General features: G+C 47.1%; 1 protein-coding gene across 8 annotated transcripts in view; it reads right to left on the bottom strand.

Moving 5' to 3' along the window:
• Positions 1-26,760, bottom strand: part of camta1a (calmodulin binding transcription activator 1a) — a 222,541-nt gene that overhangs the window by 102,426 nt on the left and 93,355 nt on the right. For all 8 annotated transcript variants that reach the window (XM_029834332.1, XM_029834326.1, XM_029834327.1 and 5 more), the window contains one exon: positions 22,803-22,870. In XM_029834332.1, coding sequence (XP_029690192.1) covers positions 22,803-22,870 — 68 coding nt within the window. The remainder of the gene's footprint in view (positions 1-22,802; positions 22,871-26,760) is intronic.

Here is a 26,760-nt window from a genome sequence, read left to right as displayed (position 1 = left end):
ATGATATTATATATTGCAATTAGCCCCCTTTGGTTGCTGGGCATTAAATATAGTAGTTCTCTGCAAATGTTTTCATAAAAGCATAAGTAATTTATTTTATTGAGCGCTTTAGTGAGCTGCTGCACCACAGCAGGCATTCGGAATCAGACCGATCCGAGACGGGCAAACATGTTGACTCATCCTATTACATGTGTTCCAACAAGCACAAGTAAAGCAGGCAGAGGTGTTTCTATAGTGTTATGTCCATATATTCTTCTTATAAGGACAGCCCGTTGCTATGGAAATGCCTGACGTGGAAGTTTTCCACAGCATCTGGCTTTCTGGACATATTGTTTCCTCAAAAACTTGTTAGAGTTCACGCACCTGTAAGTTATAGATGTGAATTAAAATAGATCAGTCACCTATCAATTCACATCGATACTCCATTCCAAAAGTCATTTCCGCCATATTGATGGCAGGGTCATAAAAACAATGATTTCCCCCATCGATTCATCTGACTTTTAGTTTCCTGATTAATGAATTCCTCCTGTCCTGATGTTGACGGCTCCTTCTCTTATTTACAGGGAAGATTAAGACATTTTGTCCTTTAATCTGTATCATTTCATATCTTGCAATCATTTGAATAAAATGATAAAAGTGTTGTTGAATGGGCCGTATCCTGACACTGAATATTGATATTTTAGGCATTGATCAGCATTAGCGCAGTTTACTGCCCCGACAGGACGAATTATTAGCAGCACTGCGATTTAAATACGCTGCTGGTGGAATTTAAGGGCGGCGACTAGAGAAAGCGAGACTGACGGGGTGTGTTGTATATGATGTTGTGGGTGACAGTGGTAGTCAAGTGGTCCCACAGCCCCCGATGCTCTCTTACACTCAATTTCTGAGGGTGTGTTTGTATAAGATGACCCCTGACCTCAGCCCCTGGCACATGTCTGAGATGGCTCCTCTCCATCTCTGATGCGTCAGCAGGGGGCCAGGACCTCCGACGCGCACAAACAAACTCGGAGAGACTAACAGAAGCGAAGCGAAGTCAACCTGGCTTCTCCTGGTTATCCGCACCAACGCTAACAGCCTTCACCCACACAATGAAGGTGATGAAGTGCCCGTGTCCCGCCGTGTTTATATACCCCCGTGCAGCAGAGGACTACCGCAGCCACCAACACGGGCGTGTGTGCGCGCATTTGAATACACTCATAAAGTAGTCGGCGAGGCTCACTTCTAATCAGGGCCACCTCTGCTTTTTCATTTCCCAAGTTCAGTGGCCCAGCACGCGTGCACACATTAAATCATAACACACCTTCGCCTCCACAAATGATCCTCTACTCTGCTCCCTAAAACCGGCTTCAACACACAACGCGTGGAACTATATGTGGAACAATTGTACTTATGATGACGTAGGAATGGGAAATAGTTCTGATGGAGGAAGAGCTTCTGAATGTTGTGTGGACTGGAGCTCCTCTACGCTGCTCAAACATGACCACAATGAGCCCCCCCCCCCCCCCCACAGGGAAGCCTCCCGATGCTTTTCCTCAGTCTGGCATTTTCAACACTTCCTGCTGTGGCATCTCCAAACGACAGCGGCGTCGTGGCGCCCTGGCTGATTGACTATTTCCTCCATATTTGACACACTGGTGAGTCAACTCATCAGTCACCTCAGGGAGCGGGCTGCGAGGTGTGTGTGGATATTGTGCCTGTACAGCGTTTGTGCGGGGGGGGGGGGGAGACAACACGGTAAAGAGGTGAATTGAAAGCCGTTTCATTCATCATTGTGATTAATCGAGTCGCAGCAACACAACTTTTCAGGTAACAAGTTGGTCGTACTTTTGGCGAATGTCCTGCGAAGGCTGTTTTGTCCGAGTGACACTCAGAGGAGGAGGAGGACCGCTACGGATCCCCATAAGGACCACAAACACTCCCGTTTGTCCTCAATCTCCAATTTGATTTTAAAACGTTCTAAATTGGTATAGAATTAGGAGTAAAATCTGATCTTTTTTGGTTTTCTTTGTCTTTTTCTTCACACACACTACACGTCCAACCGACACGTATATTTTAAGACAAATTTCTGCAGACTTTTTTTTTAAAAGTCCAGGCCGTTTCTGTGGGTGGACCTGAGACGTGGCTGGATGCCATTTTAACTGGGTAGCCTGTTTTTCGTCGTTAAAAAAGGGAAACTCGTGATAGGACAGCATCTCACTGTCCCGCTGAGAGAAACACTGCTGTGGCTACAGGATGGCTATTGTAAAGAAGATACTTCTGGAAGCAATCATGGGAATTTACATCATCCCTTGACATTTAGCCCTACACTCCACATGCTAGCAATGTGGGGTCTGGTGTGTGTGTGTGTGTGTGTGAGGAATTAAATATCTTTCCCTGACATTTAGCCTTGCTGTCCACATGGCGCTCTGGGAAGAGGCAACGTGGGAATGCCAATCTTGAATGCTGCAACATATTATTATTATTTGTGTGCGTGTGTGTGTGCGTGTGTTGTGCAACCATGTCAGAATTGGAATCCACAGTTATTAAGGGGAACGCCTGCCACTCATGTGTCTCCAGAGGGTGAGGAGACCAGGCACCATATAGGAGGGAGAAAGAAGAGGCAGAACGAGAGAAGACATAGTGAGAAGGCCGGCTAATGAAGGACAGAAAGCCAGTGGTGAAAGTGTCAAGGCACCTATTGTATTGGTGTGCAGGAGCGGTGAAGACAAGCTAGCAGCCACTGCAACTTTAGGATCGCCATTAAACTCTTGCACTTATAGCGTTCACGGTTAGCTTTGTGTGTCAGAGGAGAAAGGGATCGTAAAACAGGGCTTTGTCTGTCTGCTATCGATTTATTTCTTTCGTTAGGGCGATGACACTGTCTGCTTAAGATGTCCAAGCGCACACTGTAATTACAAAGCACTTCTGTCTTTATTGATGTCACTTTGTTAGTTTAATTACACTATATTGGGTTTTAGAGTCACGGCAAGAGCAAAGCTATAATGTAGGGCAAAAATCATCAATGGAACATTCTCTTTTGAAGATGTCAGGGGCAGGTTGTTGGGAGATTATTATTTCATGGACAGGCAACATCTACAAAGGCAAATAAGAAATTAAAGAAAAGAATCTTTCTTTTGGGGGGCGGGGGGCAGCCAATCAGAGGGAGGAGGGCCTTCATGGAAATGAAACACCTGGGTTCAACCTTGAGCCTGACTGCTTACGTGCCCGGTCCCCAGGTGCCAGGCCTGACTGAGCAGCGCGCACCATGAGAACCCTTGATGTGTGCGCGTTATCTGCGTGTCAGCACCGGCGCGCGTGCATACAGCGTATATATGACGGGACGGGACCCAGGGGGAGGCGGTGCCACGTGAAGGTGACCCATGAGGGGAAGAAGAGGAGGGAGAGGCCACCTGCTTGCTGGCAGTAGCAAAATGAGGGTGACAGCCATCCACCTGTCTGGGAGCACTCTCATTCAAGACCCCATCTGCCCACCCCCTTTGGGATACTTCTCCCCCCAGGGGAGCCTGTGACCCTCGCTGTTGTTCCGTTGACTGGGCCTCCTGTTCTTATTCCCTGCAGCCGAATAAAACGGCAACTGTTCACCTCCGCCCAGAGGCCTTTCTGGGGCACTATAATACAGTACAATACATGAGGGACCCTGCAGCAGGCGTTTGCTGTTTTACTGTACTTTGCTTCTTCTCTTCTCCTTTTAAAGTGATACAGGCCCCAAGGCCTTATGTGTCAGACTCTGCTATAAGTATGCCGGTGTGGCTAACTCATCCGTGATAGCCAACAGGGAAGGCCTTTATTTGCTCGCTTTCTTTTCCCTCCACAATGATGTTCTCCAAACAGAAAACTCATCATCAGTGGTCAGACCAACAATGGAGCAATTTGCCAATTTGGCAACTCAAACAATGGTCACATACTGTATAGTACACTGTGTAATTCTCTTTGTCTCTCATTCTCTGTTTCTCTCTCTCTCATACACACAGATTTACACTCTCCCACCAACCAATCCCCCCTGTGGATAAGTCTCTATACTGTATTCAGTGCAGACTGAAGTCAGGCCAATCCCCATCTCCCATGGCTGCAGACCTGAGACCTAAAGCTGTGTTTGCTCTTTCTGGACAGGCTTCAACCACATAACTGAGGGGGGGGGTCTAAGACCCACCAGACTTCTAACGTCTTCTCATTTCCAGTAGTCCTCCAGGGCTGACGGATCTACTGTATTCTACCTCTGTGAAAGAACTTTTGAGTAGCAGCAAGAGGAAGGATAGATGGATAGGTTAGGTGGATAGATGAGAGCAGCAGGGGGGGGGGGGGATGAAAGTCCAATAATAAAAACAAAAAGACTCAATCAGACACGGCGGGTCGCGGAGGAGACCCACGGGACAGGATCCAGACCCGACGGCAGATGTCAGTGAATTTCAACTGCTCCCTAAATTAAAATCTTTACACGCTCAACTTCGAGTGAGCGTGTTGAAGAAATTATGGGATTTTCTGCAGTCAGGATGGGGTCCAAACATGAAAAAGCAGCAGAAATAAACCCTTGCATACAACCAAACCAGCACTCTGGGCGGTGCTTTGATGCCATAGGAGTTAATGCATGAATGGCTCTGCCTCTGGCCATTAGCATGCCTCTGGCTATTAAACATGCCAGGGGCCAAACCTCATTATTGATAGATGCACATTTAAAATTCTTTTTTGCATGCACATACACACTAAATATATGCACACTGTACAGAAGATGGATATAACTCCAGTAAATAAAAAAAAAAGCCATTTGAAGCTTTTTCATGGCTCATACTGCTCATCATGAACAAGTGAACCGAACTGGGTCACTTGGGTAAAAACCAAATTCTGGCTGCAATACAGGGACTGACCCAACAGCACGAGGGCCGTGTGCAACAGCTGAGCTGAGTTTTGTTGCAGCTCCACTGCATTATCGTGCATCTGCCGACGGACACCCTTGATTAAAAAAGGATAAACAAGCAGCTCATAAATCTTTGCTTATCACAAAAGCAAACCGACTCGCACAGCAACAGAATTAGCCACATGTTTTGGCCAAAGGCAACAGAGAGTAATAGATTGTAATAGGGTTCACTACAGGAAAGCAGCAAAAAAACAAAGTGCAAAGTGATAGCCAGGAAAAGTGCAAGGTGTAAACAAAGAACAGTGGGAGTGGTGAATAAACGGTGACTGGAGAACCAAATAGAGCAGGAAGAAAGGAATACAGGAGGAGGAGGGGGAGGAGGAGGTGTTGGGGCGAGGGTGAAACCAGGAGGGTTATGACTATGAGTGGGGAAGGTTGGTCTCATTACTATTAGCCTCCTCTGTCCCTGCAGGCTCAGGTGACCCCAGCTCTCCAGCCCTCTGCCTTCCACACCACTAATCATTTGGTTTTAATCACCAGAATATTCTCCCCCTTTTGTCCCTCCCCCATCTCGACTCTCCTCTATTCATGCCCTACTGTGCGCCCTAGCCTTTTCCAAGGTCCAGCTAATTTTATTCTAATTGGCCAGAGCCTGGTCTGGGACCGATCTGCCTCATTGTCCACGTCTATCAGTCCATCTCTGTTTTCACACGCCATTCTTCTTCCTCCTCCTCCTCCTCCTCCTCCTCTTGCCTTTACAATTTCTCTGTGTGTTTCTTTATGTGCTGACTCCCTCATCTCTCTTTCAGCACCAGGTTTCAGTCGCCTCTCCGCTGCTGCTGCTGCTGCTGTGGTTCCTTCTTCCTCTGTCTGCTCACTGATGTTTGCCCTCCCTCTCCTGTTGACCTTACATTCCACAAGACAAAACAAATAGCCTTGATGTTGTCTGGCAGCAAACTGCCTCGATTCACATACAAGGGAGTGGAAGGGAAATGTGAAGCCATTCAATTAGGTAAATCTAATGGCTGAGGTCTGCTGTTCCCCCTGTTTTTCATGTAGGAGTGAGAAGACACGGGCTGAGCTTCAAATGACACACAAAGAATAAATGTGCTGTGTGAAGAACAAAGACAGATAAGATGCCTGCTGGCCAGAACGCACATAAAATCAGAATGAAACAGACAGTCCAGGGAACTAGTTTCCTTCCCAATGAATGCGCATGAGCGCATTACACACATTAAAATAAGAGCTCTGCCAAATTTAATTCTACTGCACTCCTTTATGATCTTTGAAATGACATCACCAAAAAACAAACGTCCACCTCCTGATTAAGCCCTTGAGAATTAGCCTCTTCACAACATCACTTAATTGGATTTGCTCGTAAATGCTTCCTAAAGTGGCTTAAACGTAGCGGTACAGTAAGCAGTCCTGCTCCTGATCTCACGTCCAGAGCTTTGCCTCCTTTCTCAGGGTTCTTGTTTTGAACCACAACGTCAGGCTCTACCAAGGACAATCCCCCAGGCAGTTTCCATGAGAAGGCCAGGCATGCTAATTATACAGCTTGGATCAGAATGGAAGATCCTCACAGCCAAAAACTGCCAAAGGTCGCCTTCGTCAGCCATTTGACCTTATTTGTCCTTGGTGGATCGAGTGGATGGTCGGGACAAACGATCCTGCTAGGTGAGCTATAATTTTCCAAATGATTTAAAAGACTGACTCTTTTTAGACGCTCATTAAGGAGAAACCACATCAAATCTGTACGTCTCAATAGCTGGAAATCTGGTGTCAGATCTCACAGTATTGGTCATCAAGCCCACCGTCCCCGTCCCCGTCCCTCCCAGCCAAAAAGCAGGGGCAAGATGGAACGCCAGCATTACAATCACATGCTACAAATCCTCTACTTTTCTTTTCTCCTCTGGATCAACAGCTCCAATAAATTTTCATTACACCTGTGTGAAGCGCTTCAAATAGAGCCACAGAAGCAGAAACTAATTACTTTCTAATTTATTGACTAATGGCCGCAGCCCTGGGAGACAGCTGCAATTGTTCTAACAGTCCTGCTGCTCCGACTACACTCAGGTCCACTTTAGATTCATAACCAAAATAATTTATCATTACAAGCACATTAAATTGAACTGTATAGACCATAACAGTGGTAATTTATATCATTTTGTTGTTAGGGATGCTTGTCTCTCTTGAAAGCGTGCAGGCAGAGCCTGTGATGGGACTTGGTCTCCAGACAGTTGTTGCATGTGGCAGGTTGACTTTTTTGTTCTTAAGAGAACTCTTTGTTTGGTCACTTGGCCGTGTGAGAGGCAGCAGAAGCAAATGTGTGCCCTTTAAAAAGCCTGCCAGGGTTTGCATCTGCCCGTACCGTGCAAACACGGCAGGAAAAGCACAAGACGCTTGTTAATACCTGCATATCTGTGAGGCCTCATCAAAACATCAAGGAGCAGATAAACCACCTCTACTGACTTGAGCTAAAGTTTCTGCTCTGATTTAGGTTCCTGCAGCCCTTCAACAGACCGAAGCACCATTTCATGTTAATATAATAACTGCCGGTAATTGCATTTATCTCCTAATGCATCTCTTCCTTGATGTGAACAATGCCTTTCGTGATGTCAACATCCCTATCAACAAAAGGCAAATGGTTACCCGGCGGTTTGAAGAGCGTGATAAAAAACATTAGCCACGTGTCTGGGCTTTCTTAATCACTATGGTGAGGACACCATTTATGCCGTGATGGGAAATTGTGAGGCAAAGAATGAAATGGCATTTTCCACGGGCATCATTAAGATGGAAGGCCCATATGATCATGCAAATTCATTATGTAAGCAGTGATTGCCCTCCGTGAGGTCAGTGGTCTGAAACGCTGCCAGAGCAGGAACCTTGTGTCTGCACAGCCACTGCACATAATAGAACAGAGCCGAAATGTGTGTTTAAAGTGGCGATGGAAGAAACCTTTTGCTTTCATATATCATTATGAAGTAAATGCAATATATAATAGCTGTGGAATAATCAGACCATCAGCATTTAAATGGGCGCCCTGTAAAGCTCCCGCTCCCGCGTGGCACATGGTGTGAAATCTTCCAGGAAAATGAAGGCTGACTGGTGATCCAGTAGTCTGACAACACTTCCATCCCCTTCATGGCTCCTATAGGGGCTGTTTTCTTCCCCTCCACATATTATCCCGTGATATTGATAGTTCCACTTTAATGTAGAAATGGAAAACTCCCCTAGTTCCTATAAGCGAGACATGAAAGTGGGTGGAAGGGAAGCTGATGTCTGCCCGTCTGACTGCTTTTCCATATTAAAAATGCTGAATGCGAGGCGGATGGAAACACAGTAACGATGATGTCATTAATCTGGTCATTATATTGTATAATCAACTTTTATTTCCCAATAATTAGTTAAAATTCCACAGCTCTGCTTGCCTTTGACAATACTTTGGAGCTTAATGTCCCCCTCAGGTCATCAATTAAACCTTCACAAAACCATTTGCGTTCATAAAATGATGTATTTAGATTGTTTTTAATGTCATGAAATAAATCCTTACATCTGAAGAAAAATAAACGAATTGTCTTGCCATCAACGAGGGTTTCCGGCAAGTAAAGATGGGGGGGTGGGGGTAATTTTGTCGCACGTGCGAGTGATTAAACACTAAAAATGTGATCAGAACATTAAAGTAACACAAATTTTATCTTCATATTTTGTATGTTTTTCCATCTATTTGTGCAAGTTCTAAATATCAGATTACATGAAAAGCGCACTGATTTAATGGGAGGAACCACCCCCATCTAACAGAAACGCACCATCAGATCCAGCAGCGGTGCTGCTACTGGTGCTATGTTGTGTTTATTGTGCTGTGTGAAGTTGAGCCACTCGTGGTGTGGCCCTGAGGGAGGGTCTGAACAGTAACAGCCTGTCTCTATGGGAGCCAACCTCCATTCACACCTCCCTCTGTTTGGACCTTCCAACTGCTTAAATTTACACGTCGCCGTCATTAAAAACCAGACAGAAAACCTGTGCAAATTAGAAATGCATCTGCGGTCGCCCATGTGTAACAACAACAACAACAGCAGCACTGTAGATGACCTTTTGCCTGGTGTTTTTCAATTCCTCGTGCTTTTTTCTTTATTTGGATAAAACAAAACAAGCCCTGTTGTGACTTATTCGGTGATTCTGTAAAACCCCCTCACACAAGGTTCAGTCTGTAATATATGAATTAGCAGACAAAAAAAATGTGAGATTTAAGGTTCATTAAATGAGCATAAATGAAGACAGAAGAACAGAGACGCACATATTGGCACCTAAATGCCACTTGTCACTCCCCTTTCTTCCTGCCCTGTGTTTTCCGTGTCCTCTTTTCCACACATTTAAGCTTTCAGAGACTGATCAATAGAATCCAGCAAGTCACAAAGAGGCAGAAGAAAGTGTGTGGAGGGGGTGTCCCCAGGGACAGACAATAAGGACACCGAAGAATAAAACAGACACACACACAGTGGCACAAAGACACAACCTGTTCTACATTAGCGAGCAGAGCGCTGACGTCAGTCTCCTGTTTAGGACTCAGCCCACCTAATGGAGCATAGCCAAGGCAAGCATTTGTGTTTGTGCAGCAGACAGTGCATGTGTGATTTAATGTCAGGCTGAGAGGGTTTACCTGCTACAACAGAGGCAGAGGAAGGACGCGCCGCAACGGGGGCTGTTAATACCCAGAGTGCACCAAAGACGTACGCACATAAGTGACGGCTGCGCCGCACTACACTGTAAATGAGGTTGCTTTAAATACGTGGACAGGGACACGGGCAGAAATAAATGATGCTCCCACCAAATGTGCCAGCACTGGGAGCGCAACATCTCTGAATGAGATTGTTTTGGCATCATAGATATGGAGGGAGAAAAATCGGTTTCAGGGCCAAGCGTGGTGCCAAGGACATCCAGAAGGGCACAGCTCTGGTGATCTGTTCATATCAATTTGCTCCCCCCTGCAGACGGAGAACGCCACAGCACGCGGCTCTGCATCTTTAAGGAATATCGCCACCATAACGGTGCCATAAAACAGATCATTTTACAGTCAAACCATCTATGGCTCAAATGCACTTGAAGCAGAAGCCCTTTTCAAGCAACATAAACTTTAACATGGCGCTACATCTGCCGAGCCACTAGCTTCCATGCTACAGCACATGTGACTGGCTGATTTCATTAGAAGATGGCCCCACCCTCTCTATCCCTTCAGTTCCTGTTCTCCTCTCTGACAACAGTTGAAAAGTTTGTAACATCTCAACGATTAACCACTCTAAAGAGTCGCATCAGGCCGCTGAGTGGATGTTATTAAACAGATGAGCAGACGTTCCATTTCTATTTCCAAATGGTATAAAATATTAAGATTTTACCACTTTACACTCGATGGTCGTGTCACAATGTTAAACATCATGAATATTTTACATACACTTATGGCCCATAAAGATGATATTACAATAGGATATTACCACTGGATGCAAAATAAGCTGATATTGAGGCGTTTGCGGCCATCAAAATATCTCGTCTGCGTGGAATCATCCATCTTAAATGGACATTTTCTACATGAATGCGCATTGAAAACAAACCCATTCGAGGGCTCAAGCAAATCACAGAAAACCAGACAAAAGCCGTGATAGTCATTAGCGGAAGAAAGAGCGACTCTTTTCCCACTTGATGTAACTTTTAAACAACAATTCCTCCCTTGAAAACTCTGTTAAACTGTGATTTGAGATGAAAACTCCCTCATCCGCGCTGAGAAGCAATCATAGATCATTAATGCATTTTAATTCAGACAGTATAGATTACAGTTCATCCGGGAACACTTTTGATTTTTGTCCAGCGGGATCACTGTGTTCTCTGGACCTTTACTAAAAGCCACCTGATCTATACACAGCCTAATAGAAAAGCTGTCAGGTGTTGAGAGAGGTGCAGCCATCGCTTGGCAGTGGTCATACGTGAACACACTCCAGTGCACGCACACAGATGCAGACCCAACAAAGAACCCCCAACGTGCAGGAGCCTGGAAAGACTAGAGAAAAGTGAGTATTCGTTTTGTTTAGAAGTTCTATAGGAGTATATGAGGCAAAGCAAACGCTCCCAAATGGCAGAGCAGATAACGAGATGATGTGTGAGAGGGAGGATGGGCCAAAGCTAAAGTTCAATTAAGAACGTTGAGGGCATCAATTTGTTTCCCTTAATTACTTTGTTAATTTGTTAAAGCATTTGCTTAGGAAAATTCCAGCGTCTTATTTTCTGCTGTGATAATGAAGTTTGTGGGAGGCATGGGGCCGTGGGATGGGGTGAGTGCCTCTAAATGGCTCACCCTCTGGTTCTAAACGCAGCGCTCAATATGCCTTCTCGCCCGTCCTCGATTTTCCCTTGCAGGATGTGTAGGTAATGAGGCCCTCCTGCAGAGCGGTGCTCCGCTTCTCTGTTGGTTCAGAGAAGCACACCCCCACCATGTCATGACACCATGACAGATAGGAGCCGCTGAAAGCATATGGCCAACGTGGCAATGTCTCCAATGTCCTCCAAAATGTGGTCGGGCTCAGGCATAATGAGAGGGGAGATATGCCTAAATCCTAAACATAGGAGACATTAGTCATCAGATTTTTTCTCCTCTGCCACGGATCGTGTAGAAAAAGAAATCTTACCTTGCAGGATTTGACATTAACCTTTTTACAGAAGTGTCTTTTGTGCAAGTGAATGTGATGTTTCACTCCGGAGCCAATTGTACTTGTCTTTTGTATCAAATGCAGGACTATTTAATAAAAAGTAATACTGCCAGTTGCATAGGTTCAAAGTTAAATGGCTCATAAGTTAGTAAGCTAAGCAATCATTACAGGAATGTATGTAACTGCAACTCCCATGTCCCATGATATGAGCTGCAAATACAGGACAATTAAAAATTTCCAGCTGAATAGTTCAGCAGTTCAGCAGCGGCTTGAGGTGAATCCCAACATGAGCTCTGGTGTCACACGCTGAGCATAGAAGCTGGCCGGAACGTCACTGGGGCAGGAGGTGACACGTGTGTTTGGCCAGGAAGTGGCTGCTCACCTGTCAACTGTCACTGCTGTTAGCGTCCAGAAGTGTCTCCAGCAGCCAGACAGGGCTTCAGATAAGGTGCCCGTCCAGGTCTGCCCTCGACGCGGCCTTTCCCTGGCCCGGGCTCCACTGCCAGTCTCCTCGCTGCCGTCCTGTCTGGCCTGTTAACACTGAGCGTCTAGACGCCATCCAGCACGCAAGCGTTCACCCCATCCGACCCGAGGTCGCCCCCAGCTCGTGCGCTTTCTCTGCGCTCAGCAGTGTGTCACAACACAGGCTGGCAGGAAGTCTGCCACTGGGAGTGACGGAACAATTTCAGACACTTCCCGCTCTTGTTTTTATCTCCATCTGTGAGTGGAATCCTTCGGCTGAGGTGACGCGCGTTAACCGGCCTCACAGGTTGGATATAAGGGCAGATCTGAAAGGCATCCACTGAATAGAGGTAAATGAATAAGCACGGTGGTTCTGGCGGCGGTCAAACTAGCTGCAATTTTTTAATGCCGGCTGTCAAATCTAAATAGGTAAAAAAGGAAATAGGTGGAATAGAACACATTTTATTCAGCCTGTGTGCTTTGTTTGATTTGTAAAGTGTCACCACGCAGCCACCATTTAGACTCATCTTAATATAAATTCCTGCTGCATTAGAGGGTAACCGTGGCGATGTATCAATGTCACATTCCAAAGCAGAAAGCAAGAGCCTCATTTATGACTGATCTGTATTAAATTATAAGGATTAAATCAGAGATCCCTAATTAGGTCCCAATAAAAGCATCAGAAATCTCTGAGTGTGCTGTGATTGGATAAAAATATTAAAACACACTAAATGAAATTGGTTTACCACCGAGTGGGCACCCTCTGGAGCGAAGCGGGGGTGGAGGGAAGAGCGAGGAGAAGACAGATGCATGGAAGGAGCAGGAGGGGAGTCTCAGGGTGAGTCACACCTCTTTGCCTCAGAAAAGCTCTTAAATTCCACATGTGACCCAAGAGAGAAAGCCCCGAAGAGTCAGTGTGATCCAGAAGATGAGGGCCGCGAGGCGGTCACATGATTGCTGCAGGCATGACAGGAGGCTCCAAAAGACGGTAATTCTTGCATGTTTATTGCGGACTATATGTGCATTCAGACACTATAACAAACACCATAAAGCACACACATCTGGGAGCAGCTCCTCCTGCTCCTGCGCTCCTCCTGATGTCAGGATAGCCAAAAGCTTTTAAGTGCCTTAAACTCATAATAACCCTTAATGCTTTAGTCTCCCCCTGTGAGCTCCCAGTTTGTCTGTAAGAAAATGAAATGCAATTGAATTAGATGCAAAGATACAGGATGTTCAGACTGGCCAGTTCTTGCTTGGGATTTGGTGCCTGGAAAGGCATTAGGAGGGGAGCAGGGAGTAAACACACTCCCAGGACGGGTTATTTGTTGACAGGGAAGCCTAGATAGAGGAAATCCAAACAACCCCTAAGTAGCACCAAATACCATTGGCTGCTTTAACGCCCCCCCCCCCCCTTTTTTTTTGGTTTTGCATTCGTTTTCTCAAATCTTTGAAATATGATGTGAAAAAAATGCCACTGTAATGGCAAAAAAAACTGCCCCGACCACCTTCCCACTCACCACTAATCCTTTCATGCCCTAATTGCGGGTGCACTCACCCCACATTCCCGTCTGTGGGGAAAGACAAAGTGGAAGGAGAAGCTGAAGCTCTGGCTGACAACAGCCCACCCAATCTTTCCCCTAAAAGTGGTTCAGTCTGGCAGAAGACATCAGAACAGTGGGTGGTGCTCTCTGCAGCGCTTCCCATTTCACTGCTAGCTCCCTTCCTTTTGCTACTCAACCTTTCTGTCATTTCAGAGTGTTTCTTTCCCCCCCTGTCTGTCTCTCCCTGTACTGCAAAGCGCCCGGGGAGCCTATGGACTGTCATGATGGCGGCGGGCAGACGAGTGTATTTATTTTCTTTAAAAAGTTCCTCTACGACACTCAGGTTTGTAGTTCAGGGAAGTGCTGAGAGAAAATAAAACAGAGGATCCGAATATAAGGATCAGCTGGTAGGTGGCATCACACACGCACACACACACACACACACACACACACTGGAGAAACATTACATCACGTTCTGGAAGTCTTTGGCATTTCATTTCTTTTAATCGAAGAGGTCACAAGTCAACTAAATCACACAGCAAAGGTTGCAGAGAAGGAGGCTGGGAAGGAGCGGGCCAGCGATGACAGACTCTAATGCTCCTGGGAACTGACTTTTATAACTTCTTCAATCTAAAACCCACACATATGTCTTGGATTTCAGCATCAGCCCATGCTGAGTGCCATTCCAGTGTTTAATGAATCATTTGTATGCCTATTGTCAGTACATGTAAATGCCCGACGCTAGCGGGGTTACAGTTAGCTTGATGAGGCCATTCCATTGGAATACTGACTTTGTCCCAATTACACATGCATGGAATGGAATCAATTAATGACAGTGCCGGACAGTCTGCAGATAACCTGCATCTCATTTGGGCCCTCAGTGTTTGGGTCACCGTATTGTTTTTGCAGTTTAATCTGTTTTGTTACATTGGTTTGCTTTTTTTTTTATGCTGTTGGACTTCTGGGTCAAAGCCCAGACGGCAAACTGTGGAGCGTGCACGCAACGCTGGTTAAACTCCGAGTCCAGTTTGCATTTATATGCACGAGTAGTTCATCTGCACTGTCGGGGTGTCTTATTGCAACAGCATTCAACAGTCTGACTGGAGCGTGTAAGGAAGGGGTCCTGCATCCATCCTAAACATGATATTCCTAACAAATAAACAGACATTAGCACTTACAAATCATGCTAATAATCCCAATATCATAGATTCCAAAGGAACAGAATGTCCTGTGGCTCAATCCTGATGCAGCTTTGGATGACGCATCAATATTAATGGAACAGCTACATTTCAGCAAACATTTACAGCATATATCTCTTTTCCTCCTTGTGTTCACTCTCTCTCTTTTTATCGCCCTCTCTTAATGTATCTGTCTTATTACTCTCTTTCTCTCTCTTTGGGCACAAAATCAAAGCTGCGCATTAAGTGCTGGTGCTGCACATTTGGAAGCTGGGCTGTCACTGGATCATTGTCTGCTGACATAAAGTGCAGTAAAGCCCTGAACAGTGATGAAGAGGAAAGGTTTTAAACCTGTGCTCACGGGCTTTCCTGCCTTCCAACCAACGTCATTTGGACGGTGCCATCTTCCCAGCTCCCACAGACCCCCCCCCCCAAAACAAAAAGAGGTGGCACTTCCTCTGTTCTACCACCGGAGGCGCGGAAGGTGACGGACCTAATTCACAGCCATTTCAACAGGCACATCACCTGTAAATAATTGAAGGCCTTCGTGTCTGTTCCGACATCATAATCACGCCACCCTCATCTCTAAATCTTGGCTGACCTGGCCCAAAAAGTCCACCAAGCAACACCCTCCAGCACCGACGGAGGAGAGCGCTGAGGAAAGCCTGAATAATTCAAACGACAGTAAACAAATAAGACCTGCGAGGCAGAGGTGGGATTTTGGTTGACGCGTGCCCGTTCGCCACTGCCTTGTTCATTTTTGCTTGGGACAGTTTTAAAGACAACCGTGACCTTTAGCTTTGGTCCGCTCCCCATCTGGATGGAAACTATTACAAATCTGCTCTTTGCATGGCTCTGCGGCACGTCTGTCTTTCACATTCCTAATTACTTTACCGTTAAAATGCGCTACTGAACTGATAGCTATTTTTCTTACTTAATTTTGAAGAAGGTATTAATATTAATTATTCAATCTGAAATAGTTTTCACCTTTCCTTCAGCGCGCTCCTCTCAAATGCGACAAAAAAAGAGAGATTTGAATAATTTATCAATTGACTTATATTTGAATTGATTAATTCGCTGATGTAAAATTAATACAAGGCTATCTTCCACATTCCGCCCACTCCTGTCCTCAGAGAAGCAGCTCATGTGGTACGGTTTACGCCTCAGGTTCTCCGCAGCAGCGAAGGTGCTGACTGAGGGAGCGGGCATCGGCGTGACGGTAAAATCCAAATCAACAGGCCGACTGTCGGCAACAGTCAGAAATAACCGGAGCAACGCCCCACCCGAGCCAGCGCACTTTGAGGAGCGGCTGTCTGGATGGCTGAGGGACAACAGGAGGGACGGAAACAACTGTGCAGGGGTATCGTTCCGGCCGCGCCCCCTTTGATAAACGCTAATCAGGTGCACGAGGTCATTCCTGCCATTTTTGCCCTCTCAATCGCGCCACATGGCGACCCATCCTCGCCTGTACTTCCTGTACCGTGAGACTCAGCTGGGGTGAAGAAATGGGCAGAGAAAGCGTGCCAGTGTTTGTGCACACCCATGTCGTGCCTGCTATTTTCTGGTGATTCACCCAGCTCCCTGGCAGCCGTCCAGGGCCTATTTTCTCCTTCTCTTTACGTAACAACAAACTGTACCACTGAGGCTGCTGTCCTGTCCTTCCTCCTCCTGCTCCTGTTTCTCTGACACTTCCTTTTTTACCCTCCCCCGCTCCTACATCCTGCTGGGTGTCAGAGACATAACTGTGGACACATCACATGTTATTCTATCACTTATGGAATCGTAAAGCGTCACCACTGCCAAAGCAAACAGCCCAGATTTAAAACATAGGATGAGAGCCTTCTAAATAAAATGCCCCCTGGAGCTTTCCAAATGCCCTGGATCTGGGATGCGCTACACCATATGCCTACAGGAAAAGCACCCAACTGGGCGCTGAGGCATGACGGACTGAAAATAGGGACTTACTGTGACAATCCTCGGCGTCCTCGCCAACACAGAGCTACTCTGCACTAACAGAGTAAAGTGATGAGGTGAAAAAGGACAGCAGAGGAGGGGGCGGGGAGCAGAGGGAGGGTAAAAAAAAACCCCAAGGAGGTGAAAGGAGAGTAGATGAAAAAGAGTTTAAATTGTAGTGGGGGACAGGAATGTGTGTCAGTCTGCAGGATGTGTCATTGCGTGCATAGGTGGTGTGTAGGCAACGTCTGGACTGCTCGGTGATTCACCGTGTGTGTGTGTGTGTGTGTGTGTGACAGAGAGAGAGCGGGGGAAAGTCAGGGAGACAGTGAAGCGAGGGGTCAGTGTGACTCTACGCTGGCTACTGTATGTCTCTAAGTGGCTGAGGGTGTACTCTGCTGTGTCTATGGCTCACTCCATGACAGCCAGCTTGCAGGCTGCTCACTGGTGCAGAAGCGCTAATTGAATTAAGTCTTTATTATCAGGCTGCAGAGGCAGCACTTCTCCCCATTTTGGCCCGCTTGGCTGACACTTTCTCCTTGAACACCTGCTTGACATCAACTTCCTCCTCTATTTATTTATCCCCGCTCTCCTGTGGCCAACCGCTGGCTGCGCTCCCTTCTCTGCATCTCTGGCTCCACATTAGCATACCGAGCGAGGCTAGGCCTGCTTCTTCGCCGGGACTTTGTCCGCCTGTGCTAGACATTAACACCTTGAGATCAAACTAATAACTTCTTCACCATTTTCAGGAAAATATCCACATGCACACCCACACAGGCTAAATATTAGCCTGTGATTCCATGCCTGTTACAATAAAGGCACAAAAAGACTGGCCCTGCCCTTTCCTGCCATCAAAGACGTCCTGGTGAGCGTAGTGGGAATAAAGGTGATAAAAGTAGATGATGGTCTATGTTCACCTGAATAGTCTCCAGTGGGCAAACTGGCCAGGGTAATATACAGCAGCTGGGATGAGAACTAACATATATCTAGACTGCTGTCCATTTCCACTCGCCTGAGGCTCGGGTTTCTTTCCAGGGCTCAGCATGGGCATTACTTTAGAGGACAGACAAACAAGAGGCACTATTAAGTTGGCCCGGAGTCTGAGGCCCAGGCACTCGGCCCAGCACCAGCTGTAATCTATTGACTGTTTTTATTCTGCCTCCTATGCCCCAAAACCACAGGCCTTTTCTGCCAGTTCATTCCATTGCTCACCTTCCCCATCTCTATCTGCTGTTTACCCACTCTATATTTCTATTTCCTTGCCCTCACCCCTTGTCAGCCCAGTCCCTCTCCATTCCATCTTTCTGGTGCTCTTCCTCTGTTTGTGTAAAACCTCTCCTCAACCCATCCATCACCATCGCTCCCATCCACATCTTGTCCTTTTCCTTCTCTTATTGACATGTTTCCATTCTCCAAGCTGCTCTCGCTCCATCATACGTGCTCCCTCTTCAGTGGTCATTTGTCAGTGGTTCTCTTTCACTCACTCTTGCATCACACCCTCAGGGGTTCCCTCAGTCCCGTCCTCTCTGACGTCCCTGGTGGCCTTTATTTCATCCACCCAACAAGGCCCCAGGTGGGCATCGCTGTCCTTGTCAGGGCCGGCGTTTGGGTGAAAGCTGTGTGGGATAGTCTCCTCTAGGGCGCGATGGAATGGTACGGACGGGAGAGACGTGCCAGGAAAAGCCAAACCAAACTTTGATTCATGAGGAGTTGGTGGAAAAACAACAGCGTAGAAGCAGAGGAAGCCTGCTTCTGCTCCCGACGGCTCTTTCCAAGTGTGCATTTTACTTGTAATTAAAAGGAGCGATATTCACAAGCCTTGTCATTTATGTAGCAGAGGGAAAACCAAATGTGTCAATATTGTGTGTGTTTTCCCACACTTCAGCACTCGCTCTCCTTCCCCGTCTCTTCCACTCTCCTGCTGCTCCCGTCCTTTCCCACTCTCCTCTGAAACTCTGCCAGCCAACGAGTGCCACAAAGCATTAGGGCCAAACACTATCTGACGGCCTTCTCACGCACGTCCTCCGCCCCCACCTCAGCTACTCACACCCACAGAAAGCCCAGCACTTTCTCACAACATGTGTGAGACAAGGTGACAGAAAAGGAGTTTAGGCACAGGACCGGGGAGCTCTTATTTCTAGCGGCAGACTAACCCCGACACCATCTCTCTCTTATCAAAACAGACTTTTTAATTCATAACACAAGCTCTTTCACTGGTAATTACATGTGCATGACAGCTGAATCCATTCACAGATGCCTGCTGGAGTCATCCAAAGGCACCCTGGAAGGGTCACAGACCTAGAGAGGCAGGGGTACACTTAGCACCCCCCCACTAACAAACGCAGCATCAAAGAGCGTACACAATGGCAAACAGGCCGTCATTAGTAGACTTCGGGCCGCCTCTCTGCTCCACCGTGTTGTTGGTGTACCCGCGCCTCTGGGGTGGTGCTGCTGCTGTAGGTTTTAATAAAAGCATTGTCTTTGGAAATTGTCTGAAGGGACTTGGTTTCATTTTGGAGTGCTGCCGCTGCTGTTGCCGCGGCGGCGGGAGGAGCGAGGGCTATTGCGCTGGGACGTGGGGGCGGCTGGGTTCAGTGTCACAACGAGGCCCTCCAAGGACCGGTGCTTATTGTGCGATAGTTTCTATATACAATGCTTGTGATTGTGTGTTTATGTGTGCGTATGTGTGTGTTTATGTGTGCTGCGTGAGCCACCATCATCACCATCTGTACATTTCTGTGTCTCGAAGCTGCCCAGCAGGGGGGAGAAGCCCTCAGAAAGGCACTTCGACTTTCTAACGTCTCTAATAATTCCACTGCATGTTTGTTTGCACGCTCCGTGCGAGAGGGGAGGCTACACAAACAAGCATCCCGAGCCATCCTGATGACAGGCGGAGCGGCGCTGCCTCTGCTGCGGCTGGAGATGGCTCCAGTTAACAACTGCTGCAAAGCCAAAAGAAAAAAAAAGCCTTTCCAACTGCTCCACTCCTGAAACTCTGTGTCATTTAGGGGAGGCTGGAGATAATGAGCTATCTCTCTACGACACACAGGTGTCCACTGGCTCTTTCGGCTAAGCGATCTGTGGCACCCTCCAGTACATACATCTGTCAGCATATAAACACCTCTCAAATCCTGCCTTGGGGAGACACTTGTGTCCTTTATGATGGACAACAACTGCAGGTTCTCAACAGGAGCACGCTGTAGCACGCATGATGAGGTCACATTAAACGCAATGGTCTAGTTTTAGAACATCTTTGCAGCACCTTTCCCCTGTTTTTTTACACTCTTCCCACAGGCACCTTCAGATACCATCAGTATGGACACCTCTTTAAATAGGAGAAGGGAAAGAATAAGTGTGGCTATATCTTGTGGGGATGTAGGGGAGGAAAATACTAATTGTCCCTTTAAATGTGTTCCCTCCTGTGGAGTGAAGGTGCGGGGTAACGGCCATCTTAAATCACAGCCTGGCTGCGGCCTTCATTAAAGCCATAATGCCAGCCTCTCCCTTTAATGGAAATGGAAGTCAGCAAGGCTGTGGGTGTAAATTAAAGTGTAAGGCCTGGGCAGGGAAAGATTTCCCAAGCTTTGACAGGTGCAGTCTGAATTAGCTGTAGTGCTGTTCAGGCAGTCAGTGGGAGAACACTGGTATTGATTTTAAGCACTGTTGCACTTCCTATCTGAAAGGGAATGTGTATTACTGGGGCCAAGCACATCAATCACTCAGCATTCCTCCACTCTCTCCAGGCAAGATTCAGATTTTCAAATGATAAACAAAGAGAAACAGACCCATGACAACACCCGTTCTGCTGTTGCTGTAGGGCATCTCCTCTGCCTTGTGTTGACAGGACGCCGTCTCTGTTCGGGGCGCGTCCTGCGTCCACCCTGGCCAAACGCGAGCGTCAGCTCCTGAAGCTGTGGCGTGTTTAGGAGCCCTGACATGCATGTGATGCAGCCGTGCAGCGTGGTGACTCCTGGTGCACGGCCCCGCCGCTTATCTCTGCCTCCCGTCGTGCCCTGCTGACCCCGTCCACTGGTACTGGCAGGGGGAAAATTAGCCTTCTTAGCCTATTCCCCACAGGGGTCAAACCACGCAGAGATAGCGCACGCACGGACAGACGCTCCCATGCACCTCCACAGGCGTCGATAGATGCGCGATGACAAATGAGAACGTGGCGCGTTACCACAGGTGTCCCCGGTTTGGCCTTTCACCCGTGACCTTGAGCAGAAAGCTTTTGGTATTGAGGCCGGCCATCAATCAGCTCGCATCAATCACGCACACACAATGCACCCTTTCACTCCTCTCAAGCCCTCCTGCCCCCCAGCATCCATCACTACAGTCTACCCTTTTACTGACATCTGGGAAAACACAAACACTTCACAGCCTCTTTCTGTCTCCCCTCTCAAGGAAACAAGCACTCATTCTAAAACACACACACACACACACTCAAGCACACACAGATGTGGTTGTGTTGTGTTGCTGAGGGACCTGCAGGTGCACACTCTGGGTCACATGTGGGTGACACATTTGCTCTGATATCAGCACCCAAACATGATGACACCATTATTTGGATGAGCGTTAGCCCTGTGCAGTAAAATGCTGGGGGAACTTCCCAGTAAATTCAGCCAATACCCAATAATAGTGCACGACGCTGAGCTTTACCCTCACTAGATGTTCTGTTGTAGGTGCAGGAAGGGATACAGAGATTTCTTTTTGTGGATTTTGTCTCGTATTTTATATTTTCAGATCACCTGAGGTTATGATTTTAAAGTCAGGAACCAAAAAACGCAGCTTTCTGCCAGCGAAGGCTTTAGTTCAAATGAAATGTTTTAAATCCTGATTAGTTTCGGTGGGGTTACTTTTGTTTTTCCCCTTTTATGAATCAAAGAGAAAAGGAACCCAGAAGCAGCTCAGCTTCCCTCCTTCCACCATTCTACAGTTCTGGCAGTGAAGGTGTTAAAGCCCTGAAAGGAATGGCAAGTCTAATAGCAACTAAGCCACATTTTATCATTAAAATATATATGCCTGACATTAGTTTCATTTTTTTGCCCATGCTCCATAATTACACCAGAGAAAGTATTCTAATTGGCAGTGTCTTTATGCAGAACTATTATCAATGTCCCTCCAAGGCAGTGGAAGAGAGGAGGGATGGGAAGAGGAATGGGTTCTACATCAGTGAGCCCAGGATCCATTTACACATGGATGAGGACTGCTAATAACGTTAGCATTGCCAGTCCATCTCAGAGAGAGAAAAAAGAGCCAGGAAGCATGATTTAACATATTGAGCTGATTCTAAATGCATGAAAATGTAAACTTTAATAAAGGGGACATTGCGTTAACAGACTTTATTTGCTGTAGCGGTAAAATTATTGTATGTTCTGGCAGTAAAACCAAAGAGTGTCTTTAAGTGGAAATTAGCCAAAACGACTGAATTAATGAATATCCACTGCTGGCCAAGGATGTCAAGACTCGGATTCTGCTCCTGATTTACATATGTGGGAATGATTCACATGGGATCACATCTATAAAGCACATATAGTAGCATTGTAGACGGCTTTTTCTCCCTAAATTGTCTGAGCTACATTAAAGACATGCGGCATTGGCAAAGCAGATCTTTTTGGATCTGCATGCATTAACAAAAGCAATTAATAGCAATGTTGGCAACCATGTTCTATTTCATATATTACAACAGCTCTTGGCCTTTTTTCCCCCGTATGTGGGTGTTAACGGCTGACCCCCAGCGTGCACGGTGTTATTAGTGGAGTGGTGAATGTGCAGATGGAACACATTAGCAGACCATTCAGTCTTGATGATGCACTGGTGCATGTCATGCTAATTGGCTTGCTAAAATGCGATTATTAGTGAATATTAATATTACACTGTTCCATCCACAAACTGTAAACTTTTGCGAACAGCCATAAGCAGCCTCTAATATTTAACATCCTGCGTGAACTTGAAAAAGTCTGCGAGCGGCGCTCAAGGGGAATGAACTTGAATCTTAAAAAAAACGAGCTAAACAGATAAAACAAGTAAAAGCAAAAATGTAAATGTGGCTCATAATCTAATAATTTTATGGATGTGAATGTCATTAATGTAAAATAGGGCAGGAGACTAATTTACTTACCTTGTTTTAGGGGATGTTGTGAGCCATTCTTCATGCTTCTCAAATGTTATCAAGTAAGCTGCAATCTCCTGTGATAAAGAGAGAACAGAGAAGAAGGGAGCGAGGCTTAGATGTGTCATCTTTAATCACCGTTCACTTGTGTTTGTAATACATCGGTGGGGCTGCCTCATTGATATTCACAGCATCTGACCGGCAACACAAACAAGGGGGAGGGATGGGGGGGGGGGCTCAGGCAGGTAAATGGAGACTGGCAAAAGTAAAGAGGAAGACAGAAGTGAGATGCGGCTGAGGTCAGATCATCTTCTAAGACCATCTTTGTAACAGACGCTTTGATCAAGTCCTCCTCTGAGGACATCAAGGTGCTCTCAAAGACTGACATCTCCGGGTTTGAGGAGGAGCCGCTTTTAACATTTTCAGCCCGATCCTCCGCAAAATCCCTCTGATCTGCCCTTGACTCTCCTCTACGGATCAATGCGCTTTTTTTTTTTTACCTTAACCTGAATTATAACAACATGTCAGCCCTAAAATATTAGCATGTAAGTATGCTGCCGCCACAGAAGATGCACACGTTGTACACGTATACTTTGGCTCGCCGCGTGCACGAGGCGTTATAGACAGGAACGTATAAAAAAGGTCAAAGTGACACGGTTGGACGGTAACTGTTTCAGACACTTGTTCTAATGTTCGCCCCGCCGGCTGCATCAGCCTAAGTGGAAGAGAGGACATGTTTCACCATACCCAGCCATTTTCTCACCAGACCAGTGGGCAGAAATAAAAGCACTCTGGATGCCGGTAGACAACCTGATGATTACCAGAGACAGGGCGCAATTCAGTCTTCAGAGCGAACATTTGTCAGGTTCTCGGACTGTTGGGTAGAGCCAGAGACAAGGACAAACGTGCTGCCACAACAATATCGTTTCAGTTTCTCAACATGTGTGTTGGTGGTTCGCTTTTCCCTTTTTTGGGGGGGGGTTTCTTGAAGGCAGAGAATGTTTATGTTGCAGCTTCCTCTCCCGACTGTACAAGGCATGATGGCGCCGGAGGATCTTTATTAGATGATGCTAGCACTTTCTATCACTCACTGAACCGCTGTCTCCCGCTGGCACATCAAGGTTGTGTTACAAGAATGAACTGGCACACCGACACGGCACGACGGGGGTAGCCCACGGGAATACTGGTGAGGGGTTCCCAGGCTGGCACTGGTCTCAACGCTGGGCTGGCAGTCTTGCCTCCAGGTGCATGGTGGGAGATAATGCCGGGTTGATTAACTTCTCCAGCCATGTACAGACTGGAGGCAGTCAAGTCATGAATTACCGTTAGCAGAAAAAAAAGGAGTTAAAGACAGGATGGCGATGAAGCTGTCAAGAGGAGCTCAGGGCTACTTCTCTGCTCTGTATGATGGGGAAAAATCAATACAGCAGTGAAGGGTTCACGGGGAAAGGCAAAACTATGCCAAAGTTACTTTTCTGCATACGTTGGTAAATAAATTAGGCTAGCACAGCAGCGATTAGATTAATCCCTTCTATTCTGTGCTCATTTTGGATGGATAATCTGCAGTAGGAAGCTGATTAAGTGGCCTCTGTGTCTGTTAGCGCTGAGCCCCTTCCATCAGTCCTCTGGAAAACACAGTTCTAGGTCCAGCTTTGGTGCTGGTGGATGAATAAGGGCCACATGCTCTCGTACTTAACAAAATAAAGAATGAAAGTGAGCCTATACCTTTGGCTCCTCATTTACCCCTCCCACTCTGAACAGATGCCAGGGATTATTCCAAAGCCCTGACCGACCATAAAGGTGCAATAATCTTATGCCGACGAAACAAACAAAAACAGACAAAGCGTCATTAAACAGCTGCAAAGAGACAAAGTTTGCATGGGCGGCATAATGAGAGGCTAGCGCGCGTTCGGGTTGAGCAAACACGCTCGCAGGTTTGTGCTAGCTGGGTGGAGGGGGAAGTGAGAGAGCAGTCTGCTGAACACTGATGGTGCATCAAAGTCACGCCAGCAGCTGTCAATGGGCTCTGGGCCGTACGTGCGGACCGTGCTGCCTCTGGCCTGTTCTCCGTCACTGGGGAAATAGTCAGAGCAGTCTCTGTGTACACACAGCCCCTGCACCGCTCCACAGGTCAGTACCGTGCTCGTGCGAGGCTGTTTGTACTCTCATCCTGTATGCCTCAGCCTCCCAACTGACGTGATCTCGTTGGGTTCTTATCACCAACTGCTGCTGAAAATCTATTCAAGTGCGGTGTTTCTGCCAGCTTCCAGGCCCGTCTGAGCCTTTTCGGAATAAATAACAATCAGCACGAGCTGGCGGAGATCCATCCAGCATCACCTGCAATCGTTGTGGAACGAGGCCTTCCTGTGAAACAACCTCGAGCCGTTTCCTTTAACCCCGCTCATTTGGTCCTTTTGTCTTTCTAAATGCCGCCACGTGCCAGCAAAGGCAGTGCCCCGGATCAGGATGGAGCCAGAGAATGGCCCCGTTTGTGCTGCTGTTGTAATCAAAGGGTTTTGTTATTATATGGTTATTAACACGGCCCTCAGGAGGTGCCGCTCCTGCACTCGTCAGGGTGTCGCACCTTTGCTCCCTGTTCTCAGCTCTGCCGTATATCTGCTCCAATCTCTCTCCCAGTCTTTCACTTTCCTTCCCCATAACGGCGCTGAGGTGAAAAGGAAATCCGCCCTGAGAAAACTTTCATTTTGAGATGAATGGCTTTTACTGCCTCTGCTTTCACAAGATATTTTCACTTTTGAGGTGTACCATTTTCTCCAGGGAGGATCCACTTTTGAAATGTTTATCTATTTGAAATTGCCGATGACACTAACATATTCATCCCATTTCGCTTTGATGCTGCAAGGACAATGTGGGAATGGGAGCGCCGAACTCTCGGGAAAACCAGCACGACCGGCCTCAACATTTGATCGTCTGTGAGGGCAGTTTCAGCAGCTCTGTCGATACGATGAAAGATACAATAAATGAGGCATCAATCTGTCTGTCTGTCTGTCTGTCTATCTGCCTGTCTGTCTGTCTGCCTTCTTTCCTGCCTGTCTGTCTGTCTGCCTTCTTTCCTGCCTGCCTGCCTGTCTGTCTGCCTGCCTCCCTTCCTGTCTGTCTGCCTGCCTCCCTTCCTGTCTGTCTGCCTACCTCCCTGCCTCCCTTCCTGTCTGCCTGCCTGCCTGCCTGTCTGTCTGTCTGCCTGCCTCCCTGCCTGTCTGTCTGCCTGCCTCCCTGCCTGCCTGCCTGCCTGTCTGTCTGTCTGCCTGCCTCCCTGCCTGTCTGTCTGCCTGCCTCCCTGCCTGCCTGCCTGCTTGTCTGTCTGCCTGCCTCCCTGCCTGCCTGCCTGCCTCCCTGCCTCCCTGCCTGCCTGCCTGCTTGTCTGTCTGCCTGTCTGTCTGCCTGCCTCCCTGCCTGCCTGCCTGTCTGTCTGTCTGCCTGCCTCCCTGCCTGCCTGCCTGCTTGTCTGTCTGCCTGTCTGTCTGTCTGCCTGCCTGCCTAAAGAAGCAACTATTTTCCTGGCTAAGGAAATTCTCCCACAAACTTTATTTTTCACTTAAGATGTAGCAGGCCTCCAAACTTTTGGACAGAAAACACCTCAGGTGCAACAAAAGCCATTCAAAAATCAAACAATGTCGTGCCAGATCATCTTTAACCTCCAATTTCCGTGTGACTTTGGCCTCTTTCTCACAATTGAGAAGCGCCTACCCAGTGTGATACTTGTGCACCGGCTAGCATTCACAAAGCTGAACTTTTCCCTTGAACTACTTATTGATGGCTGGCCTCAGAAAATATGTTTGAAAAAAAGTCCACAGGTAGCTGAAAAGTGTGAGTTTCCTTCTAATGTCAGAAATGTTCAGGTTATATTCCTGCCTTGCAGTTCCAGAGCCTTGGGGAACGGCTCCCCACTCCATCGAAGGGAGACATCAGAAATGGATGCAAGGAATCGCTTCAGCAGCAGGAAGGT

The sequence above is a fragment of the Takifugu rubripes genome, chromosome 3 (genome assembly GCF_901000725.2).
Source record: "Takifugu rubripes chromosome 3, fTakRub1.2, whole genome shotgun sequence".
NCBI classification, from domain to species: domain Eukaryota; kingdom Metazoa; phylum Chordata; class Actinopteri; order Tetraodontiformes; family Tetraodontidae; genus Takifugu; species Takifugu rubripes.
This window is presented reverse-complemented; position numbering and strand designations above follow the sequence as displayed.